This window comes from Odocoileus virginianus, chromosome 11, assembly GCF_023699985.2.
Source record: "Odocoileus virginianus isolate 20LAN1187 ecotype Illinois chromosome 11, Ovbor_1.2, whole genome shotgun sequence".
NCBI classification, from domain to species: domain Eukaryota; kingdom Metazoa; phylum Chordata; class Mammalia; order Artiodactyla; family Cervidae; genus Odocoileus; species Odocoileus virginianus.
The window spans coordinates 48750101-48765138 of NC_069684.1; the positions used below are offsets into that span (position 1 = coordinate 48750101).

The 15038-nt window shown below is 33.6% G+C and overlaps 1 protein-coding gene across 20 annotated transcripts in view; it reads left to right on the forward strand.

The window, feature by feature from the left end:
• CDC42BPA (CDC42 binding protein kinase alpha) overlaps nt 1-15038 on the forward strand; it is a 290294-nt gene that overhangs the window by 183023 nt on the left and 92233 nt on the right. For 18 of the 20 annotated variants that reach the window (XM_020915209.2, XM_070474422.1, XM_020915212.2 and 15 more), the window contains exons 12-14: nt 6197-6330; nt 11974-12216; nt 12466-12576. In XM_020915209.2, coding sequence (XP_020770868.1) covers nt 6197-6330; nt 11974-12216; nt 12466-12576 — 488 coding nt within the window. The remainder of the gene's footprint in view (nt 1-6196; nt 6331-11973; nt 12217-12465; nt 12577-15038) is intronic. The other 2 variants (XM_020915219.2, XM_020915225.2) reach the window with 1 other exon arrangement.

The window sequence follows — 15038 nt, forward strand, 5'->3', positions numbered from 1 at the left end:
TTTTCCTGTTCTTCAGATTGGCCAATTTCTGTTGTTTTATCTTCAAGTTCACTGATCCCTTTGACCCCTCCTCTGTGCTGCAGAATCCACTTACCAAGATTTTTATTTTATTAATTTCTAAAATTTCCATTTTGTTCTTTAACCTTCCATTTCTTTGCTGAGATTTTTTGTCTTTGCTCTGGTCTTCTATTTATTCCTTTGTTTCAGATATGTGTATAATTGCTTATTGAAGCATTTTTTTCATAGATGTGTTAATATCTTGTCAGATTATTCTAACATCTCTGTTAAATATTTTGGTGTCAGCATCCATTGATTTTCTTTTCTTATTCAAGTTGAGATTTTTCTAGTTCTTGGTAGGATGAGTGGTTTTGATTAATGATTAATTAATTAATAATAATAAATAATAAATAATAATAATTGATTGATTGATTAATGCAACCTTCCACTCTAGCTGGCTTTTCTGGACACCACTCCAGCAATGGAGAGGAGATTGCCATCTCCTTATTGCTAGGTGGAGGTAGAATCCAGTTTCCCCACTTGACCTCCTTTGACACCCAATGAAGGGTTCCTTGTTATTCCTGGAAGGGAATGGAAGTTCCAGCCCACTGCCTAATACGATGGTAGGGATGGCCTTATTACTGCTGGGCAATGGTGACAGTTCTTTTCTGATGGCACCCCAGTAGGGAGACGGGGGAGATCCTCATTACTGCTGAGGGGGGGGTGGACGTCTTGATTCCCCCCTGTAGTCTCCACTGACACTTGTGTGGAAAGAGGCTTGTTACCAGCCAAGGGGGTTGAAAATCCTGCTCCCCCTTCTCTAATCACGCTTGTGGTGTGTTTGGGCACACACCCAATTAGAAATTGGATTGGAAATATAGCTCCTCACTTGTCTTTTGCTAACATAGGTGGGCATGGGGCCACAGTGTTTTCTGTTGTGTTTAACTTGAGCACAGTGGTTATTTTCTAAAACTTTTCTGTCTTGCTATTTTGCCCCTAACTTGGTTCTTTGGCTATAAAGAGTAACCTTTGTTGGGGCCTTTATTCTCTGTTTCTGCTAGAATTTCTGGGTTGCTGGTTTCTTCAGCTCTGAGTCTATGAAATAAGAACCAAAAAGAAAAGCCAGAGAACTTGGCACTGTGTACTTTCAGCATCCTGACACTGTGAAACTTCACCACCACCAGTTTTTAAAAATGTGTTTATTGCTTTACTTCCCTCACCTCACCTCTAGACTGTAAGCTCCCTGACAACAGCGACTTTGAGTACTGTATTCTTTGATATATTGAAGTGACTGTAATAGTGCTTGGCACTAAAAATCCCTAAATCAATATTTGTTGATGGCCGAGTAAATAAATGACTAAATAAAATCTCGTGCTTGGAAATTTCTGACCACCTCCTAATGTGTGTTCCTGCATTGTATCTTTATAGGCAATTCCCAACATGCTTACATCCCTTGCATACAAGTAAATGGTCTCTGAAATTACCCAGTTGGGGAAATTGATGGCCGCTAAATTATTGGTTGAATAATGTCCTTCCTTTACTTTATTCCTACCTTCTCTCTATGTTCAGTGCTTATAGGACTATTCTCATTATTTTGGAATATAATCAGTGAAAAAAGCTATATCCCTCTTAGTATTCTTCCTTTCCAAGCACTTTTTTCTTGATCATGTGTTAGTCTCAGTGACACTCTCAATTTTAATCCATCTCTGAAATATCATTCATTCGTTTTTTTAAACCTTTTTTTTTATGGTAAGAAAATGAATAACATAAAAATGGCCATCTTAACCATTTTTAAATGTACAGTTCAATAACATTAAGCACATTCACAGTGCTGTGCACCCATCAACATCATCCATCTCCAAACCTTCCATTATCTCAAACTGAAACACTTTATCCACTAAACAGTAACTCCTGTTTCTCCCACCCACTAACACCTGGCATCCACCATTCTACTTCCTGTTCCTTTGAATTTGACTACTCTGGGAACCTCATATAAATGGAATCATCACATATTTGTCCTTTTGTGACTGACTTATTTCACTTAGTATTGTATAGTCAAGATTTACCCATTTTATAGCTTGTGTCATAATTTCCTCCCTTAATATGATATTCCACAGTATGTATATACCACATTTTGTTTATCCATCTATTTATTGATGGACCCTTGGGCTGCTTCCACATTTTGTTTATTGTGAATTATACTGCTGTGAAGATGAGTGTACACATATCTGTACAAAGTCTTCTTCTGGATGTATAATAAGAAAAGAAGTGGAATTCCTGAATTACGTGATAATTCTGTGTTTAATTTTTTAGGAATTGCCATACAGTGACTATACCACTTACATTCTTGCAAGCAACATTTATTCTTTCTTAATACAGCCCATAGACATACATGTTGAGTTGCTTCTGTGTACCAAGAATTACACTAGATACTAGAGGCATACTGGTAAAATTGAGGTTAGATCTCTCATTCATAATTGTATGCAAGCTGTCTTAAATAGTTTGTTGATCTAAAGAGCAAGAGATAAAACAAGGGCGCCCCTGAGGACCTGCCTGATGAATAGTCCCTGAGGTTTTAGTCCTGGCTTGAAAGGAAAAAAAGTGTCCAGGTCACTTTCAATCACTTTTGCCTATGCATACCTCATAAGCAAGATCTTTATTACCCAACACTAATGTTTTTCTCTTTTTTTCCCCTATGGCAGTGTTACCCAATATTTTAAAACTCCTAAAAAAATTTAATACACTTATAATTATTTGCAATTTATTTTTTTTATATTTGCTTTCCTCATTGCACTCCAAACTCTTAAGTAGGACAGTTTCCTGATGCCATATAACAGACACACAATATATATTGACCATACACAGACAAAAATAAAAATTCATATTTTCATTTAATATTTTATATGAAAAATAAAGGTTTGTTTTCCAAATAAATCTATCATAACCTATAATGTGCTTTATATCCCCGTTCTTTTTATTGCCTCAGAGTTGGTGGCTTGTGCCTCCCCTCAGCCCTGGCCCGTGTACTGCTGTCCGTGTGTCTCCAACTCTAAAACACCCTTGCCCTTTCTCTCTCCCTCTATCCATTTTCTCCTTCTCTCTCTCTCTCTCTCTGTCTCACACACACACACACAGATACATGCACATGCTGTCCTATAGTAAGTTCAGAAGATTAGTTAATGGAGGGGAAGATAATATGGGACTCTTTTAGAAGTAAAATCTCTTCACATCAGAAGAGTTGCCAGTTATTTGAGAAATGAGACCACAATGGAAAAGCTGTGACACTGCTCTTATGTATCAGAAAGAGGTGCTCTGCTCTGCCCACCTTCGTGACTCGCTCCAGCCGTTCTGCAGTCTGTCCCAGCCCCTCCGTGAGCGCCATTGTGTGTGTCCTAAGTTGCTCAGTCGTGTCCGACTCTTTGCGACCCCTTGTACTGTAGTCCGCCAGCACCACCTTAGTCATGCCTTTCTCGTAATTCCTCCGCTGTCCGTATAACCTGCCCCACAATTTGTCTTTGATTTTCTGCTTTTTAAAGAGTGTTACTCTTATCTTCCTATCTCCTTCAAGACAGAAACCATGTTTTATATTGATATATACTACACAGTGCAAAGACAATTACTGTGTATTTCACCCTCATTTAATCCTTGAGTTTCGGAATGCTACTCGCAGGAGTGAGTTAAGACCCTTTCAGTTGTTATGAGCTAATTTCACTCCCCTAGTATTGCTTTTCTGTTTATTCACTGAAACTGACTTTAAATAATTTCATCTAATTGTTTTGACTAAATCAAGTTGACATATATTTAATAGATATTTTCGTTGTCTTTAAGGATTTCTTTCAAAATTTGAATTAACTCTTTGTTATAGTGAAAGTGAAGATCCTTCTGCCTGAGCCATTTTACAATAGTTGGCCAAAGTTCAGTATATTCTGGGCTTTCCTTGATTTTTTTTTTTTTTCCTTTGGGTCGATATAAAATTCTGTGTATTCCAAATTACAATGCTATACTTCTCTCCATCTTAGAGAATTTTATAAATAATTCGGTAGGTTTGTCTTCTCCAACTTCTTTATCCAGTACATTTCCTCATGTACTTCTTCTCATAATTTACCTGATGTTGTTTAAATGAATATTTTTAATTCTTTAGGCATTTCTGAAGTGTCTGAAATATGAATCATGAAAATCTGATGTGTATTTTGTATATCTCCTTAACAACTTCATTGTAAAACTTCTAACATGAAATGGCTGGGATAAAACTTAAATTTAACCTGTATTGAAATAAAACAATAAAAATATCCATAAAGAGTATTGAAATGGTTGCATTTAATACACTTTGCTGTAAAGATTATATGATACAGACATTTTATGAAATACTGATTTTTTTTGTTTCTAACGAAAAGCAGTTTTGATAAGTGAATGACTCAATAATTTGCAAAAAATTTTAGCATGCTAGGGAAGAGCTTTTCAAGGTAGAAGAAAGAAGTGAGCATTCTCAGAAGGCATTACTAAATGTACCATGCTTCTACTCTAGATTGATATAGCTTACCCATAAAATTTGATTAAAATGATCACCAAAATGACAGAAATCAGCTGACACATACTAAATTTTGTTGTTTTTTCTTTCTTTTTTTTACATACTAAATTTTGACTCCAAGTTATTAGAAGTAACTAAATTGATACCTTGTTTAGAAATTGTTAAAATTCTAAAAATGCTGAAAACTTAAAATAACCAAAAAAAAAGATGTTTGAAAGAAATTAGTATAAACAAAAAAATTCCCACATGAACTGCTAAAATTTGAAAAAATGATAATATGTAATTTTCTGAATATAAATCTGTGATCTTTAAGATTAAACATCCATTGATATTTTCTGTTGTTCTTCAAAGAAAACATTTCTTAGTACATACTATTAAGACAAAATGAAAACTAATTAAATATAAATTTGCAGATATTTTCAAAATTGCTAAAAACTATGCTATCTATAAATGTATTTAGACTTCATAATACCTAATATAGATAAGCTTTTAATAAATCTAAGGAATCTAGAACCAGTTAGTTTGTAATATGTGAATACATTTAGCTGATTTCTTGACTTCAGGACTTTATATGCAAATGAAATGCTCTTCAACAGGATTAATGTATTATAAACACTTCTTCATTTATTGAAAACATCAAACTCAACAATGTGCTATGCTTTGTGCATTTGTTCCCAATCTTTAATTTGCAAATGAGCCACCTGGGGATCTTGTTAAATATAGATTCTGATTCATTAGGTTTGATGTGGGGCCTGAGATTCTGCATTTCTAACAGGCTCCCAGAAGATGCTAATGCTACTTGTATGGAGTTGACACTCAAAGTAACAAGGTTGTAAAGAATAGAAAATATCTAGAACAAAATTAACAATGTGCTTAGATTTCTGTTTTCACTGGCTTTGATTTGCTAATTTACTTTTAATGCCAGGGATATTTTATATCAACTTATTAAATTTTATGTATGCTTGTTAACATTAATAATTTTGTTTTTTTAAATAACTCTTTGACCTGATAATGGTTAAATATTTTTTATTGCATTATCTTTTTAATTGGAGAGTTGATGTAAGATTGGTGGGCTGTAGTTGACTGTGATCCTCATTTAGCAATGTCACTTTAGGCAAGTTACTCAACTCCCTGAGCCTATTTCAGATATTTACTTGTAGAAATCAGAGCTATTCTCTCACCACTAGTGAAACCAAGCAGGGTGATTTGGAGCTTTAGAAGCAAAACCATCATACAGTAATTTGAGGATTATCAACAGAAGAATGCTAATTAATAGTAGAGGAAAACGTACCTGTTTTGTTTGGTTGATTGTGTTCTTTTTTGTTAGTTTTAAGTTTTTAATTGGTTCTGAAGTTACTATTTTTTGAAAGTATGGCCTTTTTTTCTGATAAATATGTAAGCTATTTTGCACATAAATTTTGTGCAAAATCTTTGCATATGAAATTTACTCTTCACACTGGCGTTACCTATTCACCACCTTTACAGTGAACTGATAAGCATTTAGTTTTCATGAGTCAGTGACATGTGGTGTCAATAAGTTAAATACCAATTTCAGGATACTTAATTTACTTGGTTTAAAGCAAGTCAGTGATTGTTTTTGAAGATTTATTATAAATGGCTGGTGTTGAGTGTTTGTGCAAATAGTAAATGAAACATGTCTTCTATTTTTAGAATCAAGTCACTTGGAACAGCAACTTGAAGAAGCTAATTCTGTGAGGCGAGAATTAGATGATGCTTTTAGACAAATCAAGGCTTATGAAAAACAAATCAAGACATTACAACAAGAAAGGGAAGAATTAAATAAGGTAAAAATACATAGATTGTTAAAGTCTTCTGAATTCTTAATCTTGATTACTTTGTATACTGAAAGCATTTATAATGAATTACAATAATTATACTATATTTTATCTGTAAAATGTTTGTTTAAAAGTTTAAGAAATATTTTGGTGTATGACATTTTATGAATGGCAATTACACAGAAACTTTTATATTCCTGAGGCTTCAAAGTGCAGAATCTTTTGTTTTTTTGTAGCGTTAATAATCAAAGGACTTGATTAAAAGTAAATGTTACTGAAAAAGAAATATCATGAAGAAATGAGAGAATAGTAAAAATCTGTTTAGTGTCTATGGGAAAGTAAAAAATACAGGCATATTTTCACTGTGACTTGCTAATATGAACATTCCTAAAAGATTATGGTAGAAGATTGCTTTAATTCTTTAATCATTTTTTTAGGTGTCAGTTTATCTTTCAAAGCATGGATGAATAAGCTAAAGTTATTTTCATTAAGAACTTTGTGAACATATAAATATTACTATAAACATCTACAAAATTTATTAATAGCTAGGACACTGTAACACAGTCCAATAGAGTGTGTAATATTTGAACACTAGAGAAAAATACTTAAATCACACACTGTGTGTATTTTGCCTTTCATTAACAAATTTTAAGATGTTGAAACTAATACTAGCCAACACAAAAAGGAAATGAGTGGTTTATGACATAGTGTAAATTGTATTCAGTGATGTTGTATATAATTCATTGATAATATAGATGAAGTACTTCTGGGCACGTTATAAGTCTTGCTGCCCATAAAGAAATGGAGATAATTAAAAATAAATAACCTTTTACTATTGAAGCTAGTCAAAAAGATTAACAGAGAAAGCTATGAAGGTCAAAGTGAATTACATTTAATATATTTTTACATTTTTCTTGATTCATTTTCAAACAGTGTTTGGTACAGATTCATTTATATTCATGGTCAATTTAATAATATTTGTAATTTATAGCAGAGGTCCTATTTGGTTTAGTAATATTATTTTATTAGTGGTTATTATTATGTGTTTAAAGGTAAGATTACTCAGCCAAACTTAGTTAACATAATAAAGATGAGCATCTGATATCTAGATTTATGGTTACTTTGCCAATTTTTAGTAAGTTTTGATATTAAAACTCCTTTAGTATATTCTGAGAAGAGGATAATGCTAAAATGAAATACATATCAATAAATAATTTTAAATGATTTGTCTGATACCCTACAGACAGCAGATATTCTTTTTAAGATTTTTTTCATTTGAGGCATATACAAAATAAATGTAACATTATATGTATAAATATACATATATATAAAGTTATAATGTTATATAACATTATATAAGTTTTGAGATAAATAATAGATGAATCTAACATCTAACTTAAGAAATAGACCATTACCTATTTTATGGCATAGCCTTGGGTAGTCATTTCCTTCCCTTTCTCCCTACTTCCCTGACAATGTTTTGAATTTTATGTTAATCATTCTTTTAGTTAAAAAAATTTTGTTACATATTAGTGTATCTCAAAACAGTGTATTAGTGTTGCTTGTTTTTAAGCTTGTAAAATAGTATATGCAGTCTTTCACAATTTGCTTTTTTTTTCACTCAGCTTTGTTTCTAAGATTCATCAATATAACTATTGATCATTCACTTAGTTTCTATAAAATACACCATTATTTCAAAACCCACAATTACTAATCTAATTTTTGTTTGCAGACATTTAGTTTGCTTATAATTGATAAATACTATAAATGATGCTGCTGTGAACATTCTTGTACATATATCCAGATACACACGCAGACACACAACACAAACCCAAAGAGAGTAACTGGGTCATAGGCAATGCAGATATTCCATTTTTTATGATAATGTCAAATCATTTTCCACTGGTTGTACCAATTTATACACCCATCAGTAGTGTATAGGAATTTTTATATTCAACATTACTTTATATTATTAGAAATGTTATTTTTGAAAAACATAATCTAAATTGACATTTTAGGCCCTAAAATGATGTTTTAGTATGGCCTTAATTTGCATTCTTTAATTACTAACGAGTTCAAGTAGGTCCACACATGTCCTTTATCATTTATGTTTCTTATTTTGTAAATAACCTCTTAATATCCTTCATACATTTTTCTGTTGGGTTGTTTGTCTTTTCCTTATTGGTCTGTAAGAATTCTTGAAATTCTCTGGCATACTAATCTTTTGTCAATTATATACGTTACTGATGTCTCCCAGTTAGTGGCTTCTCTTTTCATTTTCTTTATAGGATCCTTTGAATAGCAAAAAGTTTTTAGTCTTAAAGTAGTCAAATTCATCACTTTATTTTTATGATTATTGCATTTGCTGGCTTATGGTAAGAAGTCTGAGGTAAAAAAACAATTCTCCTTAATTTTTATCTTGACCTTTTATAAGTTTGGTCTTCATATTTAAGTTTTTAATGCATCAGAAATTTATTTTTGTGTATCATATGAGATAAGGCTCCAATTTCACTTTTTCCCATATAGCTAGCCATTTGTTCATTTATTCAATAGGCCGTCCTTCCATCAGTGATGTGCAGTATCACCTCTCTCATATATTAAATTTCCATTTATTCAACTCTCTAGTCCTTGAAGACTGTGATGGGATTTTGTTTAAAATTGCATTAAATCTATATAGAGCAATTTCAAGAGAATTGACATCATTATAATACTGAGTCTTTAAGTTCTTATTCATTATTTATTAATATCATTCTAAATGCTCACAGGATTTCAAGAGCAAGGCAAGATTATTATTGTTTGCATTCAGAAAGAAAACTCAAGGAGAAGGAGTCCCAAAAAACTGAATGAGGGTTTTATACAGAGGAGAGAGGCAGATGCTTCCTGCCCCCTCTATCTCTACCCACCTTTCTGAGGGTCTCCTTGGAAACCTAAAGAGAAGAATCTAGGACCCTTTGAAATATAAATGAGTCACTCCAGTGAAAATATAAGTCCAACTCTCCATTTCTAAAAAGAGGGTGTCTCCTTGGTCCTAGCTCTTATCTCTCTCTTAGCCCCTCCTTGAAATGTAAACACATAGTCGAGGAGTTAAACCTCTTTGCAGTTTTCTCACTGTCTAAATTAGTCATAAAGACTTGGCTCATGTCCTAAGTTTCAGTAAAATCTGCTTAGAAAGGCCTAACTGTACAAAAACATAAAATTATTTTATCCACAAACATTGTATATCTGTATATCTTTAAGGTATTTTTAAATGTTTCTCCATAAAATTCTATGCAGGTCTTGTTTTCCTCTCCTTAAATTTATTATCCTAAGTTTTCATATATTAAATTGTGAAAAGAAAGTGTTAGTTGCTCCATCATGTCCAACTGTTTGCAACCCCATGGACTGTACTCTGTCAAGCTCCTCTGTCCATGGAATTTTCCAGGCAAGAATGCTGGATTGGGTTGCCATGCCCTTCTCCAGGAATCTTCCTGACACAGGGATCAAACTTGGGTCTTCTGTATTATAGGCAGAGTCTTCATCATCTGAGCCACCGTTGAAGTCCCCAGTAAATTGTACCTTTAAAATTTTACTTTCTTACTGATTCTGTCCTAGCAACATTCCTAAACTCTTATTGTAGTAATATATTTGAGATTCTTTAAGGTTTTATAATATGTTGACAATTTTGTTTGTTTGTTTACTTTTTTTTCTTTCCTTGTCTTACTGTATAAGCTAGGACCTCAAATATGACATTCAATAGAGGTAATGATAGCAGCCATCCCTGTCTTATTCCTGATTTCAAGAAAATACCTTTACTATTTTATCATTAATAATAATGTTTTCTCTAAGTTTTTGGTGAAAGTTATCTTCTGTTCTTATTTTGCTAATCATTTTGATCAAAATGGGTATTGAATTTATTAAATGTGTTTTTTTGCACAGTACTACAGCAGATTTCTAGGAATTTGTTAATACCTATTGATGGAATTATTTAATTGTTCTCCTTTAATCAGTTGGTTTTCTGACTTATGTTTATAGACTTTTTCTAATGTTAAAACATTTTTGATTTTCTGGGTTAAAACTATACTACCCATATATTGTCTCCTAAATATTAATATGATAATACAGGTAGCAGTTATGTTGTATCTGTTCTAATAGTACTGTTTTAAATGTTTTATATATATATTAGATCATTTAATCTTTTACAGAGCCCTATGATTTAGGTATTAAGGTATTAATAGTAGTAGCAGCAGTAGTTATAGTATTTATATAAATGGTGAGATCCCACACAAAGAAGCTAAGTGCATTTGTTCAAGATCATAGAGCTAGAAAGTGGGCAAACTGGAATTTCACCACAGGGAGTTGAATTCCAGAGTTCATGTTTATCCACTTTATATATATCACTGAACTTATTTGCTAATGTCATTTTTTTAGGATTTTTAAATTTGTTTTCTTACTAAAGAAAACAAATTATCTTTCTTTTTTAAAAAAATATATATATAACGATTATACTGGTCTCATAGAATTAGCTGAGTAGCACTGCTTCTTTTTCTGTTCTCTAGAAAAATTTGTATAATAGAAACATTTTGTTCCGTGAAACACTGGGAATCATCTGTAAAATCATCTGAGCCTAGAGATTTCTTTCACACTGGGGGGATGAGGAAATTTTGTTAGCTATTGGTTTGGTTACTTTAATTGTTATAGAACTATTCAGGCATTCTATTTCTTCTTGAAACAGTTTTGATAAATTTAGTTTTGTAGAAATCTGTTCATTTCACAAGTTGAAAAGTTTATAGGATTAAAATATTTCATTGCATCCTTTTACCTTTTTTAATTTCTTCTAGATTTGCGATTATAACCTCTCTTTTTTTTCACTTCTAAATGCTCTATAAAATTGTTTTATAAACAACTTCAATAGTCTTTTTACCTGATCATTTTAGTCTTTTGTCATTTTCCTGTTTTTATAATTTCCTTTCATTTCTTCATTTTATATATAGCAATCTATTAGAATCTGATAATTCTAATATTCAAATACATTGGGGTTTTATTTTTATTGTTTGTAATGTTTACTTATAGTTGTTTGTCCTTTGGGTGTTTGGGTAATCTATGGTTGTGAGGTCATATTTGTATGCTCTTAAAAAACATACCCTAGATTTCATTGAGACTCTTTTCCTCAAAGATTTGCATTTCTTTTTCCTGGGAGGCAGGTGATTCCACTGACCCAAGTCTACTTTAGCCCCTTCTAAGTTTCTCACTTTAATTAGAGAGTTTAACTTTTCTCTTTGCTGCTGGCCCAAGAGTTAGCCCCCACATCAAATATAACCCTTGTTTTTATCATTTGTGATCATTTGATATAATTTTTTAAACCTTACAAATAGCCATTACGTTTCACAAAATCTTTATTTTGATCATTATATCTTTTATTTCTGTATCATTTATTTATTGAAACTAAGATAAATCAGGTTATATCTTTTCAGTTAAAATGTTAGCATAAGAAATTGAAAATATGAACAGAGTACCATGCTACTAGTATCTGTTCAAAAGTAGTTCATTTCTTTTAATTTTATTCCATGGTGAATAATTTTGGCTCTTCTTGACTTCATGATAGCTAATTTGATGGCCAAATTTGGTCCCTAGGTTGCAGAATTGGTAACTTATATTCTTTTTACAAAACTGTAGGAACTAGTCCAGGCTAGTGAGCGATTAAAAAACCAATCCAAAGAGCTGAAAGACGCACACTGTCAGAGGAAACTGGCCATGCAGGAATTCATGGAGATCAATGAGCGGCTAACAGAATTGCACACCCAAAAACAGAAACTTGCTCGCCATGTCCGAGATAAGGAAGAAGAGGTGGACCTGGTGATGCAAAAAGTTGAAAGCTTAAGGCAAGAACTGCGCAGAACAGAAAGAGCCAAAAAAGAGGTTAGTAGTCAGGCAAATTTTGTAGTGGCCATGGGGTAGTGATTAAAGCTGCTTTTTCAGACTAGTGAAATAATATATATTTCATTTAATTTTTGAAAAAAGTTTTCTTTTTTTAGTTTGATACTGTTATTTAATATGAATTTCAACATTTGAGTTATCTCCCTATTGCAAGGTAAATTCTCATGGGGAAAACATTTTAGAGAAACAATTATAATCATAAAATCGGCTTTTTTCACTTTCCTTTAAAAGCTGGAAGTTCGTACAGAAGCTGTGGCTGCTGAAGCATCTAAAGACAGGAAATTGCGTGAACAGAGTGAGCACTATTCTAAGCAACTGGAGAATGAACTAGAGGGACTGAAGGTAACTTTTGATTTCATATTTATCAAGTTGAATTAATTTTCTCCCCTTTGTGCTTAACAGGATTACTAGTTTTGTGCTCCTTTTGGTATGGAGTAAAAACTAGCTACCCTTCAAACATAGTATTCTTAATTCTTATCAGCAGGAAGCTGGTTAGACTTCTTAATCATGCTGGAAGGAAAGGGAAGGCTCTGTTTAGTGGAGAAATCTGTTAGGAAGGAGTTAAAATATTTATGAAGGTCTGCATGCCTGGGTGAGATACACTGGTAATGGTAATCTCATGGGAGGCATGGTTAGATGTCTTAGACCCTCTGTCTTGTCTACACATGGTCATCACCAAATGGTCAATACCGAAATCAGATTGATTATATTCTTTGCAGCCAAAGATGGAGAAGCTCTATACAGTCAGCAAAAACAAGACCAGGAGCTGACTGTGGCTCAGATCATGAACTCCTTATTGTCGAATTCGGACTTAAATTGAAGAAAGTAGGGAAAACCACTAGACCATTCAGGTATGACCTAAATCAAATCCCTTAAGATTATACAGTGGAAGTGACAAGTAGATTCAAGGGATTAGATCTGATAGAGTGCCTGAAGAACTATGGACAGAGGTTCGTGACATACAGGAGGCAGTGATCAAGACCATCCCCAAGAAAAAGAAATGTAAAAAAGCAAAATGGTTGTCTGATGAGGCCTTACAAATAGCTGAGAAAAGAAGAGAAACTAAAGGCAAAGGAGAAAAGGAAAGATATGTGCAACTGAATGTAGAGTTCCAAAGAACATCAAGGAGAGATAAGAAACCCTTCCTCAGTGATCAATGCAAAGAAATAGAGGAAAACAATAGAATGGGAAAGACTAGAGATCTCTTCAAGAAAATTAGAGACATCAAGGGAGCACTTCATGCAAAGATGAGCACAGTAAATGACAGAAATGGTAGGGACCTAACAGAAGCAGAAGATATTAAGAAGTGGTGGCAAGAATACACAGAAAAACAATACAAAAAGATCATCATGACCCAGATAACCACGATGGTGTGATCACTTACCTAGAGCCAGACATCCTGGAATGTGAAATCAAGTGGGCCTTAGGAAGCATCACTACAAACAAAGATAGTGAATCAGGTGATGGAATTCCAGTTGAGCTATTTCAAATCCTAAAAGATGATGCTGTGAAAGTGCTGCACTGAATATGCCAGCATATTTGGAAAACTCAGCAGTGGCCATAGGACTGGAAAAGGTCAGTGTTCATTCCAATACCAAAGAAAGGCCATGCCAAAGAATGTTCAAACTACTGCACAATTGCGCTCATCTCACATGCTAGTAAAGTAATGCTCAAAATTCTCCAAGCCAGGCTTTAACCGTATGTGAACCATGAACTTCCAGATGTTCAAGCTGGATTTAGAAAAGGCAGAGGAACCAGAGATCAAATTGCCAACATGTGCTGGATCATCAGAAAAGCAAGAGAGTTCCAGAAAAACATCTATTTTTGCTTTATTGACTACACCAAAGGCTTTGACTGTGTGGACCACAACAAACTGTGAAAAATTGTTAAAGAGATGGGGATCCCAGACCACCTGACCTGCCTCCTGAGAAATCTGTATGCAGGTCAAGAAAGCAACGATTAGAACTGGACATGGAACAACAGAATGGTTCCAAATCGAGAAAGGGGTACGTCAAGGCTGTATATTGTCACCCTGCTTATTTAACTTATATGCAGAGTACATCGTGCAAAATGCAGGTCTGGATGAAGTATAAGCTAGAATCAAGATTGCCAGGAGAAATATCAGTAGCCTCAAATATGTAGATGACACCACCCTTATGGCATTTCACCATACGAAAGTGGTGAAATTTCACCCTTATGAAAGTAAAGAAGAACTAAAGAGCCTCTTGATGAAAGTGAAAGAGGACAGTGAAGAAGTTGGCTTAAAGCCCAACATTCAGAAAACTAAGATCATGGCAAATAGATGGGGAAACAATGAAAACAGTGAGAGACTTTATGTTTTTGGGCTTCAAAACCACTGCAGATGGTGACTGCAGCCATGAAATTAAAAGATGCTTTCCCCTCAGAAGAAAAACTGTGACCAACCTAGATAGCATATTAAAAAGCAGAGACATCACTTTACCAACAAAGGTCTGTCTAGTCAAAGCTATGGTTTTTCCACTAGTCATGTATGGATGTGAGAGTTGGACTGTAAAGAAAGCTAAGCACTAAAGAATTGATGCTTTTGAATGTTGATGCTTTTGAACACTGTGGTGCTGGAGAAGACTCTAGAGAATCCCTTGGACAGCAAGGAGATCCAACCAGTCTACCCTAAATGAAATCAGTCCTGAATATTCATTGGAAGGACTGATGCTGAAGCTGAAACTCTTAATACTTTGGCCACCTGATACGAAGAACTGACTGCTTGGGAAAGACCCTGATGCTGGGAAGGGTTGAAGGTGGGAGCAGAAGGGGATGACAGAGGA